The 25,838-nt window shown below is 45.2% G+C and overlaps 1 protein-coding gene across 1 annotated transcript in view; it reads right to left on the bottom strand.

Moving 5' to 3' along the window:
- The window catches only part of efnb3b (ephrin-B3b), a 52,485-nt gene that overhangs the window by 21,450 nt on the left and 5,197 nt on the right, over positions 1 to 25,838 (bottom strand). The window contains exon 2 of the mRNA XM_088294687.1: positions 6,810 to 7,099. Within this exon, the coding sequence (XP_088150813.1) occupies positions 6,810 to 7,099 (290 nt within the window). The remainder of the gene's footprint in view (positions 1 to 6,809; positions 7,100 to 25,838) is intronic.

The raw sequence follows: 25,838 nt of genomic DNA on the forward strand, positions 1-25,838 counted from the left end.
AAGAAAATTAAAAAGCAAAGAAATAAAATACAGCGAGATTCACTGAAGTCCAGGATGGAATGCTCCGCTCCGCCGGGGTAATATTTGTCATTTGCGATGAGGAAACCTCCCCCTTGAAATTTCAATAAGCGTTTTTCCAGACGAGTGAGTCAAGGATGGAACGGAGCCATTGGAAGCGAGCGGGATTCACTCTGATGATGAATGACTTTGAAAGCTCAAGAGAGACTGCAAACGTGCTTTCAAGTGAAAAGGACTTTCCGAAAGACACCTGGGCAAAGGCTACTGAAATCAATGAGCTTCCATTTTGGATCTGAGGAGCTTCAAGGGGGGCAAGTTTCACCTGGAATATTCATTGGTTCCGAGTTAACTCTTTAAGCGCGGTTGGTGTGAAATGTCGTCAATTGGAAAATGAACACGGCACGCCAGCGACTGTCATCGTCGTCAAACACTTTTTTTTTTATCTGAATGGCTGCAGAAAAGTCTCGGGGAAACTCTGGTTTGATCTTTAAGTTGGGAAAGTAACATAAATCATGTAAAAAAAAATAACTATGGCCAACAGATTGGAGCATTGGATCTCTTTTGGACGAGCGTGCAAGGACGGGATGCACGAATAGCAGAGCTATGCAAGCAGCTTGTGATTGATCAAAGTAATTGTCACATTAATTATATGTTAAAGAGTGTCACAAATGAGGGGGAAAAAATGACAGATTATTTCAATTTAGAAGCTGAAGCAATGATGTAATGTACGTGCAAACATGCACACACACACACACACACATGACTAAATACTACTACTACTCCAATAGTGTGCAAATAGTTAAAAAAATTGTTACACTGCTGATTATTTGTTAATACATTCTTTTTCCATCAAAGGCACATTTTCACTGTTTCTGTCTGTATTTTATGAAAGAAAGTTTTTCTACCCATTTTTTTTTTGCTTCCTCACTCAGTGAGCAGCATTAATATTAATCATTCTTTGCAGAGGATAAACAATATGTGGCCGCGACTATTGTTCTATTTTCTGTCTACATGTGTTGCCTCACCATTTGAGTCAAGACGAGCACGAAGGCACAGATGCTTTTCTCCGGCCTCAAGGCACCGCTACTTTCTGTGAATCTTTTCTTAGCGATGACGAAGACGACAGGGCGAGTGAGTCAAGTGGAGTCATTTGAAATGTTTGAATTCTCACCCAAATGTCCTTGAAATGCACAAACAAACTCATAAAAACATGCCGTTTGTCAAGACTTAAGTTCCACACCGAGGTCAGTTTGTCCTTTTCCTTCTCCTTGCACTTAGCGTACACAAATCAAAAGGCTTTCGGCACCATCAAATATTCAGCAGTTATAGATTTGTCAAGAAGGCCAAAAAAACGCATCCACATGCACACCTGAGCGTGCTTCACAGCGAGCGGTGACGGCGGTGGGCGCAGCTCATTTAGTGCGCAGTGCAGATTTCCTCCCACCACATCATCGCCTCTTTTGTCTATTGGAAGCGCACGTTCCACCCGTGCACCTCTTCATCTGCTGCTCACCCTCCACCCTCTTCATCCATCCCAACCGGATCCGCAGCCGCCGCTTGTGTCATTTATTTCAGCTTAACCCTGATAAATAAACCAGCGCGCGCCCCTGCATTATTGAACACTCTGACGACGGCGTCTGCACGCACCGCAATCTCAAACAATTAGACCGCACACACACACACACACACACACGTGCGCCTGCGAGCTCACAATTAATCACTTAAAAACCACACCGACGCAAACATGCAGCTTTTACGAGTCCACTCGCTGATGTATTATTCATTTTAAGCCGGTTGTTTAACGTGGATCGGCATGTGACGCTGAGAACCGGGCTCTCCGCAAAGCCCCGGGGGTCCTGCCGCATAAAAAGCCCGGCTGGGAGTCCTTTCGGTTTGCTCGTTCGCTCACGCCCACGCAGGGAGACGGTGGTCTCCGCATTCATGCGCACTCACGAAACACGTCAACAAAAACCGGTGCGCACACATGCACTCTCTCTCTCTCACACACACACACACACCCATGCACACCATCTGTCTCAGCATGCAACAACAACACTGCAGTCCCGCAGTGGGTGACCTGCTCACTACAACAAGTCACCAAACTTTTAGAGCTATTCTGAGGATATTTACAGCTACCGGTGTGTGTGCGTGTGTGTGTGTGTGCATATAATCATAGAAGGCCCCCCTGTGTGCCGGTGTGAGTGCGCATTCGTTAGCGGTGGCGAGGACAAGTGTGTGTGGGCGAGTGACAGCCAGGTTGAGCGAGTGGAGGAGATCGCACCAAAACACACACACACAAACGCACACAAGGTCAAATGTATGTTGACTGTGAGGCGGCCATCATTCACTGCGAGGTGTGTGTCTGCATACGCATGAGTGTGTCATGTTTGAATCCATTTGAAGAAGTGCTACATTTTTCTGCATTGCTTTTTAAGGAAGCAGCAAAAATGCAGCGATAACTCGAGCTGCAGCTAGCGAATATTTGGTCATTCCAGTGATTACTTGAGTACTCCAAATAAAAATGGAATTTGCTATGTCAACATGTGAAGGGCACGGATCATTTTCATCATGTTCTACTCTCGTATCTGAATTTTTTATTTTTTTTGTGGATGGCTTTAAAAAGCTGGGGAGTGACGTGGGCGTCCGCATATTAGTGCAATATACGAGCGTTCCGCAAAGCCAGCCGGTTAAAAGACGTTCAAGTGTGTGGCATCTCACATTTATTCGACTGTGCATGTGTCGAAGACACGGGCTTACGTGAACTCTGACCTCGTGTTATGAATGAAAACATCCATCAGGGAGTATGACTAATCAATTTTGCCGCTCTTTCTCTCCCCTCCCTGGGGTGCCGGAAGAAAAGAATCACTTTTAATGGGATTCGAGTAATCTGATTACAAAGCAGTGGCAGCTGTAATACATTAGTGACCTTCCAAAACAAAGTCATTAGATGAGAACCACAACCACCACTAGATTTGGAAATGAAGCCATTAGTATTTGTCAGAGATGAACATGCAAAAGCATACTCCTGAGTTTAAAGGCATTCACCCGCACGTAACGTTCATTTTTCATACGCCAATTTGGAAATATCCTGATCATAACGGTCAACATCAAATTAAGGACTAAAAATCTTCTTGTAAAATGTTATTCATCCTTAACTAATTTTTTTCTGAGAATTTGTTTCTGTTTGCTGCAAAGCATGCGCTTGAGTGGACATCAAATCTCACGCCTGTTTTTTGACCTTTCTTTGGCTTCTGTTTTTGATGCATTGGTCAACTTTGCATCAAAAGTGACATTATGACAGTCTTATGAAAAGTGAAAGACCGATTATCGCCCGGGCCGATTATCGGGGCTGATATTTGGCATTTTGCCGATAATCGGCATCTGCCTTTTTAATAACTTTCAAGGCCGACGGTTTATTATGGCTCGCAGCAGCACACGTCTCGCTCTCTCTGCTGTGCTGGTGGCCTTGCCTGCAGAAGCAGATTGGCTGGCCCATGGCCGTATTAGATTGTTCCTTGTGCAGTGGGCCGCAGCCAATCAGCACTAAGTTGCCTGTTTGCTTTTTCATCTGGAGTCACACGCACTACAAAAGATTTTGCCGAAATTTCAGTCAGTCTACTCCGACACACAACTAATAGAAAACTAGATGCAGCGCTTCCAGGGGGAGCCCAAGGCGACCCCAGGCCAGCTGGGAGAAATCAGCACGTCCTGGCTCGTCCTACTGCCGGTGGGACATGTCCAGACCACCTCACCAGGGAGACATCTGGGCGGCATCCTGACAAGATGCCCAAGCCACCTCATCGGACTCGTCTCCAAGTGGAAGAGCAGAGCTACCGGATGACCGAGCTTCTCACCTAACACTATGGCAGAGGCCGGACACTCTTCGGCGGAAACTTATTTCGGCCACTTGTATCCGAGATCTCATCCTTTCGGTCATGACCCACAACTTGGAACCATAGGCGAGGGTGAGAACTTTCTTCACCACGACAGTCCAACACAGACTCCACAATAAGCAACACATGTGAGGGGCGTTCGGCATCAGGTGCCTTGTGAGCTGGGCGCTCCGATCCCCGGCTACAGAAGCCAGCTCTTGAGACGTGGAATGTCACCTCTCAGCAGTCAGCCTGTTTTGCTGTCGTCAGCGTCATCGTTTTTTTTTTTTTTTTTTGCAGCACTCATGGCTCGAAGACCTTTGAAAAATAAGTTGGAAAGAAGGCCTGCTAGCTGTCAGGTGCATATCCTTCTCGAATGGCCGTCTCTAAGGAAGCAGCAAAGGCCCCTAAACGCGCCGTCAGATGAGCCAGTTATTAACGATGTGGCCGCTTCATTAAAAAAGTCAGCATCGTTAAGAACCATCCCAATTAAAACTCGCGTATCCGTATCAATAAGTTATCAGCGCCAGATGCTCTGTGAGTTAAGCTTCCTCCTTTCACACCTATCCACATAGGTGTGTAGGGGTGTGTGTGTGTGTGAGTGACCTCCAGCCTCCATCGATTAGGCTGGAGCTGTCAATCGATGTGTCTGAGTACTGAATGTCCGTGTGCCGGTGATAAAGGTGTCAGATGTGGACTGACCTGCTCAGGCAAAGACCAAATCAAACTACAGTGAAAAAAAATTGATTTTCAAATCACACACGGCTCTGCCATATGGCCTTCGAATGAAATTGCCGATCTTTCTCGCAAAACAAAATCCGATTTCAGATTCCAAGCCATTGCTCCCCCTCGGTTTCCACAAAAAAAAAAAGAAAATGACATTATTCAAAACAAGACCCGCTTTTGTTTTTCTTCCCCCTTGTGGGATTTGCTTTATTTCTCCAGATACCAAACAAGCTTTGAAACTATTTTTCCTGCAAGTTTTTTTTTTCCGCCAGCATTGACTTGCAACAACTTCCACAGAAATAACTCAAACTAAATCAAACACTCAAGTCGCTCGTGTGAAAAATAGCCGCAAAGTATAAAAACCAAATTGCTGAGTCGGCAACACTGACTCTTCTTTCACAAACGATCCTGTCTTGGTTTGCAGGCATGTTGTTAGCGAAGTTCAAAAAATAGATTTCGTCATGAAAATTTGTTGGCATTAAAGGCGTTATTCTAGTCATGACATGTATTTTTTTAATTATTCAGACAAATGTCAATATTGGCATCCACCTAAAAAAAAAAAATAAATAAATAAAAAAAACAATGGTCAGTCCATAACTCATTTACTCCCATTGACGGCTAAAGACGTAAAAAATTAGACATATTTTTTTTTTAACTTAGCTGGTAGTGAATGAGTTAATGGTCACATCCAACCGCTCAATTAAAATTCCTTTCCAGCTATTTTTTTATTTCTCACCACAGATGAGAAGAGGTGAAGAGACGTGGTGTGTGTGTGTGTGTGTGTGCGCACCTGACTGCATTTCACTTGCAAGCTGTGTGGGAGGAGAGAACCAAAACACTCACTCTCACTCCCGAGGTGTTTTTGGAATTGTGCGTGAAAATGAAACAGAGTCAAACAAAGCGTCCCCCCCTTCGGCTTCCGCAATGTTCCATCCCGGTCGACCGCATCGGGCCCGACTTGCCTTGATGACCTCATCGTCGGGTCCCCGGAGGGAGGCAAACAATCTGCTCCGAATCGACCAAAGCAAAGCGTGTTTTCGTCTTTTGTGGTGACTGCCGAGTCAGACGAGAACAATAAACGGCGCCGAAACAATGCACACTAACTCATTTGACGGGAGTCGCCACTTCGGGGGATTGCTTGGCAAAAGCCGCAACTAATTTTTGATTTGGTATTCCAGGGTTATTTATAACAGTTCGGCATTTTTTTTGTCCCAGTTTTTTGTTTTGTTTTGACCTTTTTTTTTTATTTCAGTTTTTTGGGGGAAAATGTTTTGTTTTTAATTTGTTCTTTATTAGTTATAGTGTTAGTTTTAGTTTTTTGTGTGTGTGTTTTTTTAATGGATGGAGTATTTGTTGAAAGCAAGGCAAAGTATTATGTAATTACATAAACTTAACGACTTTTTGACTGTCCTTCTTCTGTATGGCCGAACAACGTAACGTAGTTTTAGCTAGTTTTTTTTTTTTCCCATTTCATTGAGGGATTTTTTTCCCAATCTTAGTTTCAGTCATTTCAACCTCCTTAACTGGCTCGACTGGACTCAGGCGAACCCGACTGAAATGGACCGTCGCAAAAAAAAAAAAAAGTTGACAAATGTCCCCTGCATGTCGAGTGACGCAATGCAACAGAAAACTTCTGCCCCGTATCGGATTTTGAGGCTCCCCGTACAACATACTGCACCGTATAACTTTCCTTGAACCACAAAAACATGATGCAATTGTCAAGGAAGAAACAGAACAATACAATTTAGCAACAGAGACTGCACTAGGAGTGAATGAGTTTGCGTTAATTTTTTGTGATTGTGATTTAATATGCAATTATTTTTTTCACGGTCCTCTTCCCATGTATATTTTTGAACAAACAAATGAAAAACTCATCAGCGCTAACTTACTGAACACTTTTAAGCGTTCACTCTGCCAAGTTCACAGAATTGCACCAAACGCAAACACAAATCTGTGGCTCTATCACTTCAACTTTTCATGAAATAATGCTTCGCAAACATGCAGACTTCACGCATCTTGGCAAAAATAAATTTAGATGTGAAAAATAGCGCCAACCCAACAGGACTCGAGCACACGTGACTCGCTCCCCACCTGTGCCAGACAAGCCCCTCGCAATCTCAACGACCATCAGCGCGACATGCAAACACACAAAACAATCAGTTGACACGCACACGCACACACGCGCGCGCTTACCGATGATGTAATAGTCGTGCATGCTCTTGAACTCGTGGCCCCACAGGTTGGGCGAGAACTCTTGAAACTTGATGGTGAAGCGGCGCTCCCGCGTGGGCTCGTCGCACGTCAGCACAATGTTGGGCGGCCCCGTCACCTCGCAGTGGTCCGCCTGCTCCCGCGTCGACACCAAGTACAGCTTGTAGAACTCGTACTCCGTGGTGGAGCGGGCCGTGTCCAGCGGGGGACAGATCAGGTCCAGCCGGTCTCCGATCTGAGGGTAAAGGACGTAGCCCTTATCGTCTCGGAACCTGCGGGAGCGGGGAGAGAGGGGGGGGGCGGTAAACGAGTCAAGTCAGATTCCTCCATCTTGTTTTCCATCAAAGAAAACGGATTGGCCGTGTCGCAATGAAGTGACGTCATCCAGGCAGACGAAATGAAAACGTCATAAGGCGTCGACATGCGCGCTGATAGATCGCATGACGGCAATACCGACGGGAGTCCAAATTGCTGACCGTTCCTTCTGTTGTGGTGCTCATGAACATGAAATAGACGCCATCACAAAGCACGCGCTTGGCATTTGTCACTAAACATTTTGATGACAACACAGTGGCGCTGCGCGACTCTCACAATTTGAGCTTTTCACGGCAAAAATGTGACGTGGAAGAATTTCAGAAGGAAAGCCAAAAGACGAATGGATTGGATTGTGTTCCGCCACATTTTACAATTTATCTTCCCCGGCGACCACGACAGCCACGTTTCAGGACACCATGAAACATGAAAAAAAACAACTTGGAAGGGTTCCATAGCGGGACAGGAAGTATATTTATTCCCTGGCATCACCTCCTACTCTTCTAAAAACCGCGCCAAGTCTTGAATTGACCTAAATGCTCACTTTGACAATGATTAACACTGAATGTGTGCTACAAAAAAAAGGCCAACAGATTTAATTTCACTTTTAAATCCAAACGAGGAGTTATTTTTAGACAAATGCCAACATACGCACTTTTCATCATGCGTTTGTAAAATTCCGTTGGACTCCCTTGAAACGAGCTTTTGAATTGTGATGGGATATTTGTTGGTTAAACCAGTGCTTCTCAATTATTTTCTGTTACGCACCCCCCCCCAGAAAGAAGAAAACAATTCACGTCCCTACCCCACCACAACTGCAAATAATAGCATTTTCGTTGCAAAATAACTGTAGAATTAATAGTCGCTGCACGATAGGCAAGGAGAGCGCCACTGCCAACTACTGGAGAGGATGTGCAACTACACTTTATTGTAGTACATGGGGGAAAAAAAGCATGTTCTCCAGGGTCACACTGGCCCCCTTCAGCAACGCACCGCACCCCCCCCCCCCAGGGGGGCCCGCCCCACTAGTATTGAACATTCATTTAGTGAAAGTCGATTGATCAGTTGAGCGGAGAAACATAGATTTTGTGGTGTAATCCAATTTCTAAATCAACTTTCCAGAGTGTAAACGGAATCCTGAACAACATTTGGGCTTCCTTTCACTCTGCATCTCAGCTCTTTTTTTTTTCTACCCTCAGCCGTCAACAATGGAGCCATTCATGTGGCCACACTTTGAAACGTGGTGTGGTGGGAAGGGTTGGGGGGGGGGGGGGGGGGGGGGGGCAGAGGTGACACTGATGGAGTTTTGTGGAGAGGGGAGTTAGAAAGGAGGAGGGGCGGGGTTTTCTTCTCCGAGTCGAGAGATTATTTTTTTCACCCAAGCGTCGACCTCTAAGACCCCGACTCCCTGAGTGTCTCTTTGCACCCCCCCCTCCCACCCCGCACCAATGCCTCCTGCTTTCCAGCTGCCCCTCCCCGCCCACTTGACACATTTGAGAAGCAAGGTGGACTTGTGTGTCCTCTTCTCTCCATATCATCATGGCGGACAGCCTGAACATTTCCAAAATTCCACAGCGGCAATCCGAGCCCATTGTGGATCCAAAGCCGGGCACACAGGTGCCAACAGCTGTGTGTGTGTGTCTGTTTGAGCGGAATGTGTGTGTGCCACAAGGCACGATGACGATGCCCCTACACATTTGAAATGGAAACATTCCCTACTTGAATCATCTGGCGTCCAAAAATGTCGAAAATCAATTTCCATACTTTCCACACTTGCATTGGAACCATGCAGTGATCTCAAATGCCATGTCAAGCTTCCTCATCCTTGAACGCATCACAGTCTGGCGGGAGGCGGAGCCAACAAAGTCGGGTTCTATTAGGGAACAATAAATGACCAGGGTGCTCTTTTCATTGTGGCGGGTTAGATTTATAGCGTCCTGTCCGCATAAAGCTGTCCACTCTAATCTCATGGTGTCATTTCACACACACACACGCATACACACATTTTTAATGTACACACAATGTCAAACGCACGGCTGGGAAGCAAGGGGGGGCGCAAAATGAGCATTAATGTGTAACATGTCCATTAGTAAATCAATGAGAGAAAATATGGAATTTTCTCGTTGTTAAATTACAAAATAAGGAACAAAACGATCACCGACATTTTTTTTTTGGGGGGGGTTGAGCGTGTCTCCATTTTCAGGAGAGCCAGCTCACGCGTCATTTTTAAACGCTGACACAAGAAAACATCCTTAAATTAACTTTCTGACATGTTTCGCCATCTCCTGGAATAATAATAATAATAATAAAATGTCAGAGTAAAGGATGAAGAGAGGAAATGTAGGGGGGAAAAAAAAGAAAGAGGCAACTTTGAGAAGAAATATTATTCCAGGCCTGAGCGCTGGCTTGAATCACGGGCTGGAGCGGAGAAACGATACGAAGCAAGAAGCAGCTGCTAGCATTTTCCAATGTTTTGCTGCAGCAATCAGAGAAGTGTAATGGGGAACAGATGCTCAGGAATATGTAATACATACGAACACACGTTCAATTCTTACATCTTTGACACAACACTCGCTATTTCTTCCCAAATGTGGTTTCTACCTGACTGCATGATATGAAGCAAGTAACATTCCATTAAACTCCTGCAGCAGACTTCATATATATATATATATATATATATATATATATATATATATATATTTAATTTATTATTATTATTTTTTTTTTTTGCCGATAATCGGCATCGGCCATTTTAATAACTTTCAAGGCCGATAAATTAAAATCCGGTTTATTGTGTCTTGCTGCAGGGCACTTCTCGCTCAGCTGTGCTGGTGGCCCTGCCCGCAGAAGCTGATTGGCCCACCAACAGCAGCATCTGATTGGTTCCCTGTGCAGTGGGTAGCAACCAATCAGCAGTAAGCTGACTGTTTGCTTTTTCATCTCGAGTCACGTGCACTTCAACAGATTTTGCTGGAATTTGAAGAAACGTCCGTCTACTACAACTCACAACTAAAAGAAACTATTTGTTGTCGTAAACTTTAAAGAGATGTTTGTTTTCATTGAACTACAAGACATGCAGCTGACCCTGGGAGCTCCATGCACTTTTTGTTAGACTTGCAAAATTAAGTCGTCTATTTTCTAAGATCCAAATAAGCTTTAACATGTTGGAAATCACTAAAATTGTTACATAACGTGCTTAAAGGCATTTAAACTAAGTCAAGTTTTAGAGTTTTTATTTTGCTAAATTCTGACACCATTTACCCCTTTTTTTTCAACTAATGAATATCGGCTTGAAATATCGGTTATCGACCTCCATGACCACCAATAATCGCTATCGGTATCAGCCCTAATCACTAATATATATGTATTAAACTTTTCTCCGTTTTAATAATCCATGAGGATGATGTCCTTACTCCGAATGGCCAAGCCGCTGTGCATTAGCGCGCAGGTCAGACAGGCGTCTTTAAATATCCATAATGGTTCCGAGCGTCTTGATTAAAGAAGCGTATACCCCGGAGAAGAAGAGCGCAAGTGCTCTTTGCGTGCGACGGAGCAACGTTTGGAGCAGCAGCAAAGAGAGACATGTCATGGAAATTGATGAGAGTTGAGGGCGAAGCTTGGCCCAGAAACCCTCCCAACGTTTCGATTGTGAGACGAGCATGTCCGTGAACGTTCTAACATTCGCACAACAGAGAAAAAAAATTGGCGGCTGCACAAAAAAATTCAAAGTGAAGCATTTTGTCTTTTGTATGTGACAGAAAATGACACAGACGAATTTTCTTGTCCAGAATCTTGAGTAGTCGTATCCGTGTGGCTCTAAAAGGTGAGCTCTGCCTGGTGAGTGACGTGGGTGTCCGCGAATTACACCTGAGAGTCGTGTGCAATTAAAAATTGTCGACGTTGCCATGTGTAAGGCGATTCTGTTTTGCTGAAGGCAAAAAGCTTTTTGGGGTTTTCTCGTGAAAAAAAAAAAAAAATAAAACATCTATCCAGCATCAAGTGCAAAAAGTCACATGTCGAGAGGATCACGAGCAAGGCCAGGCCGGCGGCACGCACGGACAAGCGGAGAAGCGCGAGAGGTTGACGCAAAGTCAGCCATCGCCACGAAGCCCGCAGGAATGTTGGGGGTGAGCGCCAGCAACGACAGCGCCGTTAACAGCTTCCATGTGGCGGGCGGGCGAGCGAGAAAGAGAGAGAGGCACAAACGGGAGGTGGCGGGAATCGAAAAAGATGACGCAGTTCACGGAATGAACGGTGACGTTTACCGCGAGCCACGTGGTGAAATTATTCATTTGACTTTCAAAATCTTTTTCTCAATCTCATTTTTGTTGTTTTTATATTTTGAGGTGTCACAAATGCAGAAAAATAAATAAATTGGCGTCAAAATCTCTGTTCTACTGGTTTTCTCAGAAACCGCCGTTTTTGGGGAAACCAACTCGTGTTCTACGGGTGGTTCCAAAACAACAGAAAAAGTCATCGGTAGTGATGGGAAAATGAAGCCTCAAATTTGCTTCATGAACCAGTTGTTGTATTTTTCAGTCCTCTAGATGGCACTGTTGCTTTAAATAAAGTTCATCCGTTCAAACTTTTGTGGCACCAAAAATGAGTGTTGCCTGTGTAATCAAATTGCAATTTTTTTCCCCGCCTCTCAATATCGCAACTACGATTTAATATACGATTTATAAATAAATAAATAAAAATAATTATAATATATATATATATATATATATATATTTATTTTTATATTTTTTTAAACAAACACAAGCAATAAATGAATTACTGTATTACGATATACACTATACAATGTCCGATTCATTATACATAACTGTTTTGGGCTTGCAGTAAAATAAAAATGACAAATTTCAGCCTTTGCGAGATGAAAAGTTGCATTCTCGCAAATTTCAACGCCCATTTGAATTGGATTAATTGTTCAGCCCTAACTCTCGTCAAGGAAGCAAGCAGCCCAACAGGACAGGTAAAAAAAAAAAAAAAAACAGTGAGATGGTGCCCAGGGACTTTGAAGGTAACTGTGCCCTTGTCATCACACACACACACACACACACACACACCCCCATTTCTGTGACTGGAGGCGGTTGGGACGACAGCAGCGTCTGTGTCACATCCAGTCAAAATCACAGCACAGTTGCAGGTTGGAGCCATGCAGGATGCCTTGACATTTGCAAAGAGCACAACGACACACACACGCACACACACACGCCCTTCAGCTCCCATGTCGCGGTGCTGCATCTGAGGGGGTGCGCACGGCGTCGGACACAATGCGGCAGATGAGCGCATCGCATTAAGATGAAGCAGCGTCAAGCTAACTAAGCAAAGTATGGAATGGAGGAGAGCGTCTTCTGGTTTGGGGATTTTTTTTTTTTTTTTTGGTGGGTTGAGGTTGTTGTTGTGCAGCAGCCATATTCAGGTCAGGAGAAACTTTTTCCTCCTGTCTGCCTTTGTCGTTGCCACCATCATGATCCTCATTTGCATTCTCCCCCCCCCCTTCTTTCCTGACTTAATTTTTTTTGCGTGCGTATTTTCATGTTCCCGCTGCCGCATCTGCAGTTCAGAACTTTTTTTTTTTGTTTTGTTCACAGCTTCTTTGCGACTGTCGGCGTTGCAGACGCTCCGTGCTCGGCATCTCATCAACCGACGCCGACACCTGACTTCAACTCTTCAAGCTTGGGTGGGAGGGAAGGGGGGGTAAAAAGACGAGAATAAGTCAACAGTGGTGACGAGCAGACTGCTAACGTGAAGTTGACGCGAAAAGTGGAGTTGTTGTCGTGGTTTATTTGGTTGTCGTTGTTTTTTATTTGGGGGTGTTTTTTTTTTTTTTTTTTTTTAGAAAGGGGTTTCATTAGTTTTTATTTTTGCTCTTGTTTTAGTTTTTTATTAGTTTTAGTATTAGCTTTATTTATTTTTCATTTATTTTTTATTTTTAAGTTTTGGCGTATTTGTCCCTATCTTGTAAAAAAATGTCACTAGGTAATAAAGTTTATTAAGTGTGGCAATGATGCAACATCATCTTTAGTAGACGTCTCCATTAATTGAGAAAATCGAGGAGGGTTGCCTAGTATCCCCAAAATATTTCTCCCTCCTCCCGTCTCACGACAAGATGATGAAAAATGAGCCACTACACGCAGGACCGCCGATCACTGAAGTTAATTAAATTATATCGCGTGATAATACGATCTGAGTTCAGAAGTCCAGGGTTGGAAGAACAGTTCAGTTGTATTTAACTTTTTTGTGTGACACATCATTTACTTTTAAGAACTGTTTTCAAATTTTTATTTAGGCAGTTTTTTTTTTGCTTTTTTTTATTACATTTTAATAAAATGAATATTTATTCATTTCCTACAAAATATTAAGCATGGTAGAGTAAAATGGTTAAGTACAGTCCAGTTGTATTTAACTATTTGGTACGATACATTTGCAATTGTTTTAAAATTGAATTTTTTTAGATTTCCATTTTCAACCCAAGTCTAAAAGTCAATTGTTGTTTTTTTTTCGATCTGACTAAAGAATGCCAAATTGTCTTTGAGTTGTTTTGTTTTTTTGGAGTTTCAAATGGAAAGGACCCCAAGACACTTAACAACCCAAAACGCTTTCCAACCTGCCTCGGAGCGCCACAATGTCGTCAATTATTTCACTTCCAAACGCTCCCGTTGGCCACACGTGTGGAGTGTGAACTCAACGAGTGCACGGCCCGTCGCGAGTCACCTGGAAGCGAAAGCCGCAGCTCGTCTCTCCAGTTTTCACGACTCACAACCTCAGAACAGCTTCGCTTTGCCCACATCTGCTTTTTTTTTTTTTTTTTAATGTCATTGCGCTAGCCCCCCCCCCCCCCTTCCTGTGGATGATTTATACAAGTCTGGATTGGTCCCATTAAGGCGCTCGAGTCGAGGTGTGTGTTGATGGAGCACTGCAGGTCCTGACATGCGTGTGTGTGTGTGTGTGTGTGTGCGTGTGTACATTCACATACTTAAATGCCCCACTGAGGTTTCCCCAGTTGAAGTGTGTAGCTGAGGACGACACACACACACACACGCGCACACACACCCCCACTTAAATGGATGGCGGCAGCTGGCGTGTGAAGAGTCTTTGAGCTTCAGCTCGTTCAGGCCGACCACCTTGCTAATTTAATTAGGTCACCCGGTGCTCGCCAGTGTTGGAGCATGCACGCGCATACGTGGACACACACACGCACACATGCGCACACACCCCCACGCACAGGATCCATCCAATAGGCTGTGCAATGAGATGTTGATCCTGCCAGTGTGTGTGTGTGTGTGTGTGTGTGTGTGCCCCTAAGAGGCCAAAGGGTGCAAAGAGTTTGAAACTTTAGCTAAGGACGCCTCAGCTCAGGCTCAGTCGGGGCCAGAGTGTCGGGGGAGTGCTGTAATCCATCGGAGGTCCCACGGGACCACCAAATATGCGCCAGGAGACTCGTGGGTGGGATGTCAACTTGAACCCAAGTGCGCCGAGTAAACACGAAAAAGTGCACTTTGGACTTGAAAGCAAGAAGAAATATTGGTGACAGTTTTATAAAGTGTAATGACGCCAAAAGTCACACAAATTTAAGTGTGAGGTGACTTTAAAGGGGCGGGGCCAAAGTGGGGGACATCAGGAGATGACAGTCCCAGCCCCCGTTAGGCCGATTTTTAATTTTTAATTCAGCGACCGTAACATTATTCAACATTTTCTTGCCCCCCCCCCCCAAAAAAAAATCAAAAAGTTTTACTTTGCGGCCCTCAAGGCCAATTCATTAGGTACAGCAACCCATTGGCGTTTGCTCCCTAGCAGGGGGGGCACAGCGCTAAATCCGCTCTCCCACTTTCTCATGCTAGTCGGCATCTTGAAGCCATTTGGGCCTCAAAGCCTCGGCTGCCCCCCCCCACTTCAACTACCCAACCCAACCCCCTCATAACCCCCCCCAAGCACCTCCTCCCGTCCTGGGCTGAAGGAAGTTTTAAGCGCTTAGCATGACAGCGGTGGAGCGGCAGTACCTGCCCGACCCGACAAACACACATGGTGGAGCTTTTTAGAAGCACAAATGGAAATTGTGTATCAGCGTAAACACTCAACCCAATCTGCTCGGTCAGAAAAAAACTAGGTAGAAGTAACTCAATATTCTCAAAAAAATTCAAATTAAAAAATCCACCGATTACCGGAACATTACAGCATTTTTGTCAAAATGTGTTGATTTCCTTCGCACGCAATGAACGATTCCATCTTCCGATGCGCAGACTCGATTCAGTCGTGCAAGTGTGTCATTTGGTGAGTGAGCGATCGCCCGAGAGAAAACATAAAAGTGAGCGGCTTCCAGTCATGAAAAACACCATCCACTCCTGTCGAGAAATTGCGGGGGCGCGCTATCAGCGTCGGAATGCGTGTGTGTGTGTGTGTGTGTGTGTGTGCGGGCACTGCGTGGGAGTGCGCCCCAGCCACTTCTCACCCACTTTAGCTCCTAAAGAGCGGTGTGAAAAAGTCACCCGTGCTTGTGAGTGATGGGGCTGTCTAATTCCTGGAGCGCTCCACAGGTCCAGCGCGCCCATGGAGGCATCTTTTTGGGCCGATCCCAAACTTCTGTCATCGCCCAACTCACACACCTGCCCCCCCCCCACTCGCTCCTTCATCCACACCTCCCCGCCGCTGCGCCTTCATCCCCTCATCCTCAACGTTCCCCCCCCACAAACCTCTCTGCCGCTGTTTGAAGCTGACTGTTTGTCTCCAGGGTTGGATGATTGACAGCTGAGAGAGAGCCAGGCAGCTCTCTGGTGACAGATAAGGACTTTGGCTCTATTACTCACTGTTCCCCAACACACACACGCAGGCGCGGACGCGCACACACACCGCGGGTCCCGTGCTGCGCCCCAGTTCGGCAGGGAGCGTACAAACCCTATTTGCATTAGGAAGGGCCGTGTAAAATAAATAAAGGATGGGATGAATCGAGGAATAAACAGACAGGCGGCTCGGCTGGGGAGGCGCGCGCAGATGCGTGTGTGTTCATTCGCAACCTCTGGGCTCCCGAATGGGGAGTGTTGCGAAAAGAAAACCTCCGTTGAGCTCGCACACAAACACGCAGTCAAATCTACATGAAAAGATTGTAAAAGCCCAAATCATGATGGAGAAGAAATATGAAAAGGCTGTTGAAATCAACTTTTAGTCCTCCCTTTGTTTGACGGGCTCTCCCGGGAGGTTGCGTTGCCGTCGAACATCTCCACGGCAGCCGCCTCTCCCTCTCTCGGTCTCCTTTTTTTTGTTTTTTTTTTTGTCGGTGGCGTGACAGGACAACGAGCTGATCCGTTTTGAAATTGGCGATTGACAGCCGAGGGCGACGGGTGCCACTGATGCAACATGGCGAAGGAGGGAAAACGGATGGTGAGGATGGTCAACAGGATGCAGATCTCTCTTCAAGCTCTTTAGCCGGCTAATTGGTGATTTTTGAACTACAAAATGGCATAATCGCTAAATTTAGCCTTAAAACTTGATTTGTCCGTGCCACTTCAGACAAATATCAAATGGTGTATTGTCTATATTTTTTTACCAAACTCACAGATGAACGCGGACTGGGGTTGCATTGTAGAGATGGTTGGATTTACTGCACTTCATCCTTTTGCTCAATTCAATGCAACGTAAAATGCTTATTTTGACTCTCATTTGCTTCTTCACACAGCCGCACCCTCATCCGCCGTCCGATTGGCCGAGAAGGCGCCACTGAAAGGCGGCGGCCCCGACCGTGCGTGCAGTCAGCGGTCAAACGGCATCGCGCGGCAGTCGGCGACATCGCAGCCGAGTTAGTATTCATAGTCCGCTAATTGCAGGTTAAGCCTGGGGCGCATTCCTCCAACTTTTGATTTGTCTTTTAGTTGACGCCTCGGTCCTCCCTGTGCACTTTCATCACAGGGTTGAAAGTCGCCGGTGACATGAAACACTCCTGAACGCCCTTTGTCGACTCAATTGAAGACCAAAACTCAAATCAGAAGCACAGGAGCGTCATCAGGACCCCAAATTAGCCGCAAAACGTGAAAATGTGTGAAAATGACTGAGCACTCAGCACAACTAGATTGTGAAGCATTTAAGCGTTTTCCTAAAATGATGCCTCGTGACGCACTTTGGGGAACGTTCTGTCAGCGACGCGCTGTTCGCTAAGCAGTGTTGCCGCCGCCTCGAAAACGCATCTACCCGGCGGAGACTCGGCTTGTGTGGCTTGCTTTCGAGCGCTTCGTTGTCAGACGCTGTCACGCCGAGAGAGGAGGAACAGTTTTGTGAATTGTTTTTGTGTGTGGATTGGGGCCTTGCGCTGACAAGACCACTTTAGAGTGCCTTGTAGTTGCAGCTTAGAAATGCCGCTAGAGGTTTTAAGCGGAATTTATTTTTTTTTTCAGATCAAACACCTATTGTAGTTATGTAGGGCATAAGCAAGACACTCGATGCATTCGCATCCTTTTTATTTTCTCCATCTTACAGAAGTAGGATTTGATTCAAGATAGGAAAGAATGGCTTAGAGATTCGGCGAATTTTTTTTTTTTTAATAATCATTTAAATTTAGGTTAAAGGTTGTTTAAAAACACTTTGTTGTGGTGTAACAAATTTCCAAGGCCTTTCATTTCACGTGAAAAAAATTTACTTTACATTAGCCATGCTGTAAATTAGTGATGGTCCAATATGCTTTTTTTCAAAGCCGATACCGATTATTAGTAGTCGCGGAGGCCGATAACCGATATCTGATGCCGATATTCATTTCTAGAAAAAAGGGGTCAAATGGTGTCAAGATTTTGAAAAATAAAAACTCCAAAACTTGACTTAGTTTAAATGTCTTTACGTACATATTTATCAAACTAGTGATTAACAACACATTACGGTTCTTATTTAGATCTTAGAAAACATTGTTGCAGTCGACTGACATTTATTAAAATTTCGGCAAAGTCTGTTTCCTTTCCTTCCTCTGGTCGCGGGACCTCCCCCGTAGTGTGTGTGACTTGAAGCAAAAAGCAAACGGGCAGCTTACTGCTGATTGGCTGCACAAGTAACCAATCGGTAGGGAGAGAGAGAGAGAGAGAGAGAGAGAGAGAGAGAGAGAGAGAAATGTGCTGCTAGCCAAAATAAACCAGCTTTTCATTTATTGGTCTTGAAAGTAAAAAAAAAAAAAAAATTAAAAAGGCCGATGCCGATAATCGGCAAGATGCCAAATATCGGCTCCGATAATCGACCCGGCCGATAATCGGTCAATCACTACTGCGAAATACAATACCTAAAAGGTCTAGACATTAAAAGTATTGAAAATATTCTGCATTCGGTGCGTCTATCGTGAAATACGTTCAGTTATTTATATACATTTCCATGCAGCTTGTTTTATATGTCCCAAGAGTGTCAATCACGATGGGCCACTTGAAATAGAATACAAGTCCAAAATGGAAACGATGCACTTGGACCCACAGCGTTAATCAACTCATTGACACGGCGCAGTCACGCAGTTCAGCTGCTGGTCGGCCACTCAGCATGGCTTGGATGAAAAGCACAGGTCCATCTTCAATGGCATTTGGCGTTCCGAATCTCCCGTGAGGCCTTGAGGTTGAGTGAGAAATGTGCCCGAGGGCAAAACGGCGGCTAATTCACACTCAACATGGAATTATACCGTTTCCACACATGAAGCCTCTGAATAATTTACGGCACTCAATGGATGGACATTATTCATTCGGCGCACGCGTATATGACGGGAAGCGTCTGGGCTGCGGATCGCTACACAAGCAACCGGGTCAGCGCTGCGGTAAGTCAATTGGTTTTACACATTGGAATGAATTGAAATGCAATTAATCCATTACAGAATCAAAACGCGGGACTCTATTGTGAAAATAACACGACTGATCATATGAATATTTGATACTTTCAAGCCTATAGGCCACGCCCCCTGGCTGACGTATGACATGGCGTATCGTAATTCATTTCCCGTTACTTTTAGTATATTGCTGTTTTGTTGTTCAATGTGGGATATGCTCTTGCTTTAACGCGGTTACGGCCAGACGTCTGGGAAAAGGGAACTCGATCACCGAAGCACTTGATTTCGATTACATGTCAATATTAGGTTAGCTTAGCAATTAGCATGGCTTCTCTGTCCTTCCTAAGCATTCCTCTGTGAGAAAAAAAGCCGACAAAAGAGGATGGAGGCGACAATAACTGACTTCGCAGTGACTTGCCATTATGTGCACACACACACACACGCACACACACACACGCACACACACACACCCCCGCGCACCCCCACACACGCCACAATGGATTTACAATGCGCGTCAATGACGAAATATTTTTTTTTTCCCACTATTGCGATGTCCGCTCCGTCTTCTCTGTGCATCTCAACATTTGTTCTCATTTTCCTGAATGTGATAGACCGGGAGGAGGAAAAGATGGGAGGAGAAATAGGAGCAGTGACATTAACAAGATTGCTTGTTAAGGAAGGTGGAGAGTAAGAGGAGAACGGCGGGGGCCGTAATTGGCTGTAGTTTGTGTGAAAAGGCGAGAAAAGAAAAGACAGAATTGGGTTTCCACGCCCGCCCGGTGTGTGAAAGTGTGTGCGTGTGCAGATGGACCAGATGAAGGGCGAAAGGCCAGACACACCTTTCAATCAGGTTGGTACAATGGGCCAGGCCGGGCCGGGCCGGGCCGGGCCGGGCCGGGCCGCTGCGTCCCCCCCCCCCCCCCTCCCCCATTCCTCCCTCCTCGCCCTCCACCGTCCAGGACAAAGACACAGTGTGCAACACACATTGGCGGAGACGCGGAAGCTGTCACAGTGTCACCAGGGCCGCGACACAAACCAATTTCACACGACAAGCACAAACAGCATCTTGCTGTACACCGGTGCTTCTCAAACCCGGCTCCCTTGGGGGTCGGAGAAATAATTTGCAAGAAATAATGACGTGGTATTGTTGAACAAAAGCGCATACCTAGATATGGAGAATTACACACTCTTAAAATATATATATATTTATTAAATCATTAAATTATTAAATTTTATATATATATATATATATATATATATATATATATATATATTTAAAAAAAAATTAAAATCTGAGCGAGACCTTATTTCACGCCTACCCGCTGAAAAACGTACTTGACAAATTTATATTGCCGTACGGCTTCCAGTTGGTGAAAATGAAAATCCATAGCAGTGAGTTAAATGGATCCCCCAAAAACGGAGAACCCCCAAAGCTCCAAAGCTCACACACAAAGCCAAATCTTCTCCAGCGCCGTCCAATGCGCCAGCAAAGCCAGGAGCTCGTGTGCACGGGCAAAAAAAAAAAAGCGCTTAGCATTTCTTCAAGACGCGCCAACAAGACCAGCGTATGTATGAATGTGTGTGTGGGGGTGTGCGTGTGTGTGTGTGAGTGCCGATGTAAATCAGCGTAATCCCTCGCCGCGGGACGCCCTCCCTTCTTCCCGTGCCAGACGAGGGGGGGGTACGCGGCCAATTTCAAGAGCGGGACACGCTGCCAAGCGCAAACACGGCGTCATGGGCCGCCATGTGATGTCACACCTGTGAGACACACCCATCACTCTGACATCTTCAAAATAACATTCATATTACGATAAGACAAGATAAGATGAGTCTTCAAATGACTGTTTGCAGGCGTTTGTTCAGAAAGGGCGAAAAAAATACGATAGACTCACCAGTGAGGAAGACAGCTAGCAAACAAGCTAACTAGCATGGCTAAAATCAGTTTGTTTCCGACCTGGACGTTATTTCACACACTGAGAAGGACTACACGTTTTATGACGAATAAATACTTTTAATGTTGGACTACATTTTGATTTGATGTAGAAAATTCAATTCTTTAAATTCTTTTTACGTTAATAATGTTCAGAGGACTATTAGCTAAATGTTAGTTTGCGGTGATGATACCTCAACGATTTGACCCTTGAACCCTTAGCTAAAATACAATCAATATAAAAACACACTTTCAATTTTTATTTTTTTTCACCATATCAATTACAAATCCAGAAATGAATTCCTCTTACTAGCGAGTTCCATATTTTGGGTACGATAAAAAAAATGATTGTCAATTAAATAAATGCTAAAAAACAATAAATATTCGGACTTTTTTTAACAATTTACAAGCAAGTGCCAAAATGTGGTCCACTTGACATCACGGCTTTTTTTTTTTTGCCTCCAAATAATGTCATGTGCGTGAAACGAGAACATCATTGGGTACGGGTTTGCTTCTAAATTCACACGGGAGCGAGAAACGCACGCAGAGGCTAAGCGCAGGTTTATTCCAGCCTACGGGTCTGGAAGCAATGCTGGCGGATTAGCGGCGAGGCCCGCAGAGAGCCGGATGACGGGAGGTGCGAAGCGAAGCAAAGCGACGGACAAAGATCAGGAAAAGACGGTGAGGCGCGGACGCAACTGGCAAAGACGGCTCCGAAACGGTTAACCCCGCCCGCAGTTTAGAGCACGGGATGGATTATCTACCTCTCTGCGCCCCTTCGCCAATCACGCCATTGTGTCCCACTATGGAAGTGAAGAAGGAGGGTGAGAGAAATTCCCCCCTTCGTTCCCAGAGTAAATTAATAATATGAAGTCTGTGCATCCCTCTCAGCTTGCCTTATCCTTTTATTCCCCACTTTGACGCTTTATCTCTCCATTGCCGGCTTCTATTATTCCTTGGGCTATGCGCCGGCCGGAGTAACGCGAGTGGATGCCTGCCTGCATGTGTGCGTTCAAAGAAAGCACGACAGGCTTTGAAAGGGAGGAAGGAGGAAAGAGGGAGGGCAGATGAGCGATGGACACAAGTGTGACAAAGAGACCAGTGAGAAGGATGGCGGGGGGGGGGGCGACGGCGTCACAGGAGGTGCGATGCTGAGGGGGGGCGCGTGAGATCCTGTGGAAACATGCTTTTTTTCCTGTCGTACTGCAACAAAGTGTAATGGCACATCCACTCCAGTAGGTGGCAATGGCGCTCTCATGTACGCAGCGAGTATTAACTCTACCGTGTAGGTTTGTTATGCAACAAAAATGCCATTATTTAAATTTGCGGCGGAGAGTAGGTGGTGTTATGAGGCAGCGAATTAGTGAAGCTTCAAATTTGCTTCATGAACCAGTGGTTGTATTTTTGAAAATAAATAACAGAAAATAATCGAGAAGCACGGCATTAACTTATGTAAATACACAAAGCGCAAGTCTCCAATTAAAATTCAACTGGGAATGGCACCCAACAGCTTGAAACTGTTGTGAAATTCGGTTCGTGAAAAACCCGTAAATCGTCTCACTCGTAAATCGAGGTACCGCCGGATGTGGATTAGCTCAAGAAATGTTGGGGGAAACCTTTTCTAGAGCGTGTGTGTTTCACCTTCACCACAAAATGGTCTCTCAACAGCATCCTTGACAAATAAAACAAACAAAAAAAAAAACAAACCTTAATGACAATTTTGAGCGGGGATTAAAGCGGCAAATTTGTACGCGGGATTGGTGCAGATTAACCCGTTTGCGAAGAAAGATGACCGGTCAAACTGGTCAGATTGAGGCAAATGAGATGCCAAAAAAAAAAAAAACGGCCAAAAAAATAAACAATCAGCATGCAGGTAGGCCAACCGGTTCAGGTTAAAAGCACAACAAAGATGGCGAGATAGCCAGGAAAGGAATAACGATATCCGTACAGCAAAGTTGATATTGTTCCCATGGCAACCAAAGCATCACTTTTCAAAGCAGGAAATGCGCCCCCCCCCAAAAAAAGGGGTAGGGGTGGGGGGGTTGCGGTGGGGTTCAACTGACGCATAGGTGGAATGAGAGGGTGAAAAGGCAATAGTGGGAGGGCTGGGGGGGGGGGGGGTTGTAGGGACAGTCCAATGATTCCTAATCCCCTTACATACTTTGTTGAGTGATTGACAGCCTAGCGCGCCACGTTAGAGCACAGGACAGGGGGGGGGGGGGGTGACCATTACTAGAGGGATTATCTCTCCCCTGGCTTTACAAACCAACACCCCCCCCCCCCTGAACTCCACACATCACCTCATCACTGCTTGATAGGGTCAAGTGGTCCTGGCCGCTTTCTGTTGTTTTCACGCCCAACACTGCCTTTGTCTGCCTTGTTTTGCAAATAATGGCAGCAGTAATGACAGCGGAGGGGGGGGGGGGCGAACCGGCATGTGTGCGGGGGAGTGTTGTGGTGTGGGGGGGACGGGCGGGGGCTGGGTACCCAGTGTACACAAGCAGCCCACGCGGGCTCGTATACAAGTCCATCAACACCCACGCCTGACGAGCACTCCAACTGCGAAAAGGCCGCCGTTGTTTCGCCGGAATCACGTTGCGGGAAACGTTCATCAAAGGATGTGGCGTTTGTGATTTTTTTGTGAGCCCGGTTCAACACCAACAAGGGAAAGAGTCGTCGTTGCGTGCGAGAAGCAAATAAGAAGTGGGCATGCTTGAAGTTGTTGCACATCCATCAACTCCACACCAAAGAAAGAGAGCTCTGATAGCTCCGCCCACTCTGACCCTTTGTGACCGCATTCTTCTGCTAGGGCGGGGGGGGGGGGTTAAAAAAGGGAAGAAAGGTGGTCACCAAACTGTGGCGAATCAGACCAGTCTGCGAGACTACAGTGAGGAATTTAGAACCAGTGATGCCGGCAACGCGTTAATAAAAATAACTAGTAATCTAGAACGTTTCTAGATATAAAACTTTTTTAAAAAAATAAATAAATAAATAAGAGAGGTAAATAAAAGACATGACCGGTTGCGTTTGTGTCAGCTACAGACGAAAATATGAAGGTTGGTTGTGATGCTGTCAACAAAGTGTTATCTAGCTTTAAAAAAAAATGTCAGGTTAATTTTAATATCAAGTAATCGATAAAGTAACTAAACTCCATTTTTCAAGTCAACTGCGGCAACTCTCGAAAGCATCCTGTTCCGCGAGGGCCGGTGTCCTGTCTGTTTTGGATTTCCCGCCACCGCAACACGCCAGATTCAAATGATCAGATCATCAGCGAGATTTGCAGAAGCTCGATAACAATCCTGAACATTTCAACCAAGTGTGTCGCAGCAGCGAGAGCGGCAAAGCAGACAGGACGACGATCGGCCCTCGAGGAACAGGATTGAAGACCCGTGCTCTAAAGCAACTAAAGTAGAAACAGAACAAGAAACGTGTGAAGAGTTTTTCCTCCGACCGACCAATAAACTTACACAGGTTTCAAATTCGTCCTGTCCTCGAGGGCCGCAATCCTGCATGTTTTAGATGTTCCCCCCCCCCCTCTCCAACACAACTGATTCAAATGCTCAGGATCGTTTTCAGGCGCCTGCAGATCTTACTGATGAGCATTCGGTGCATTCGAGGTGCGTAACATCTAAAACATGCATGAAAGCGGCCCTCGAGGACCCGAATTTGACACCTGCGAATAAGAGGATGTCATTGTGAGGCCGACAAGAGTTAAACAACAAAATTATTGGATTGTCTGTAACTACCATGTGATTTTGCTTAAAAAGTCTCACCGGCGCTCCCTAAAAACCTCCAAAATGTAATATCGTATTTATGACACAAGTCCCATTTAAGTTATATTTAGTACAGGAAATGGAGCGTGAGCTTTCCGAGGTCGCGGTGCAACAACGGTGGGTTAACGCCAAAGCCAGATGGGCCGCGCTCTTTTAAGCGCTAATTACAACTGCGCGCACACACGCACGCACGCACGCACATGCAAACGTTTGAGGAGAGCGAACAAAGCCTGCAGAACTCCTGAAGGTGGAGAAGGGACGCGAGGTAAACTGGCTCGCGAGCACGTTGCCGTGGAGACGTTTGCTCCTCGCGAGCTAGCTACCGTAAAGTCATACATTCAAATGATTCTCGAGGCAGTCAATCGATCACACTTGGACCGCTTTGTTTGTCAGAGAAGACGTCGCACCTCTCGTCGGAGTTGACGCGTCACCAACCTAACCGCGAATGGCATTCGAATGGCAAGGTCAAACCCCCCCCCAAAAAATCATTTCAATAATTAAAAAATGCAAACGCAAACATTTGAAACAAAACAGCTAATTCTTCAATCTCATTCGTCGACACCCATGTCACTCACCAGACCGAGCCGTGCCCGCTAAGCCTCTACACACTCAAAAGTCATTCATACCAGAGTGGAACATGAAGACGGTGATGCCAAGTCACACAAATAATACCCTCAGCTCATCTGTGCATGTTTTTGTGGTCGATCTCGAAAATTGCATTTTTTATTCAAATATGCGAATAACGCTACTCAACAATTTTTTACAAAATGTTTAAGTCACAGATGCGAGTAAAATTTAAATTAGTTCACTACCGCATCAGCTTTTAATAATATAATGGTAAAAATTAAATGTGTAAAATGTGACTATATTTACAAATACTTATGAATGAAGAGTTAGTCAGCTACAGGTGGATTTTTTTTTTCCCTGAATGGCATCGTGGGAAAAATTGTATTGCGCAAAAATTTCCGGGTCAAAATTAAAAACAAAAAGCCGAAATATTTTTTTAAAAAGTGATGTGCTAGAAAAAGATTTTTGGAATCAGCGTCAAAAAATAAAAAATAAATACATTTTGCGACACAAAAAGCCAGCTCGGATTCAAATGTGATGTTGACCCGTGGAATTCTCATGCGAGTCTGTTTTCTCTGTTAGTCTGGCTTGGTCGAATCCAAGTCGGCGTACGCGTGACGTAATGCTGAAAAGGTCCATTACAGACCGCT

The sequence above is a fragment of the Idiotropiscis lumnitzeri genome, chromosome 4 (genome assembly GCF_059441095.1).
Source record: "Idiotropiscis lumnitzeri isolate Australia: NSW breed Sydney's pygmy pipehorse chromosome 4, RoL_Ilum_1.0, whole genome shotgun sequence".
In the NCBI taxonomy this organism is placed as follows: Eukaryota; Metazoa; Chordata; class Actinopteri; order Syngnathiformes; family Syngnathidae; genus Idiotropiscis; species Idiotropiscis lumnitzeri.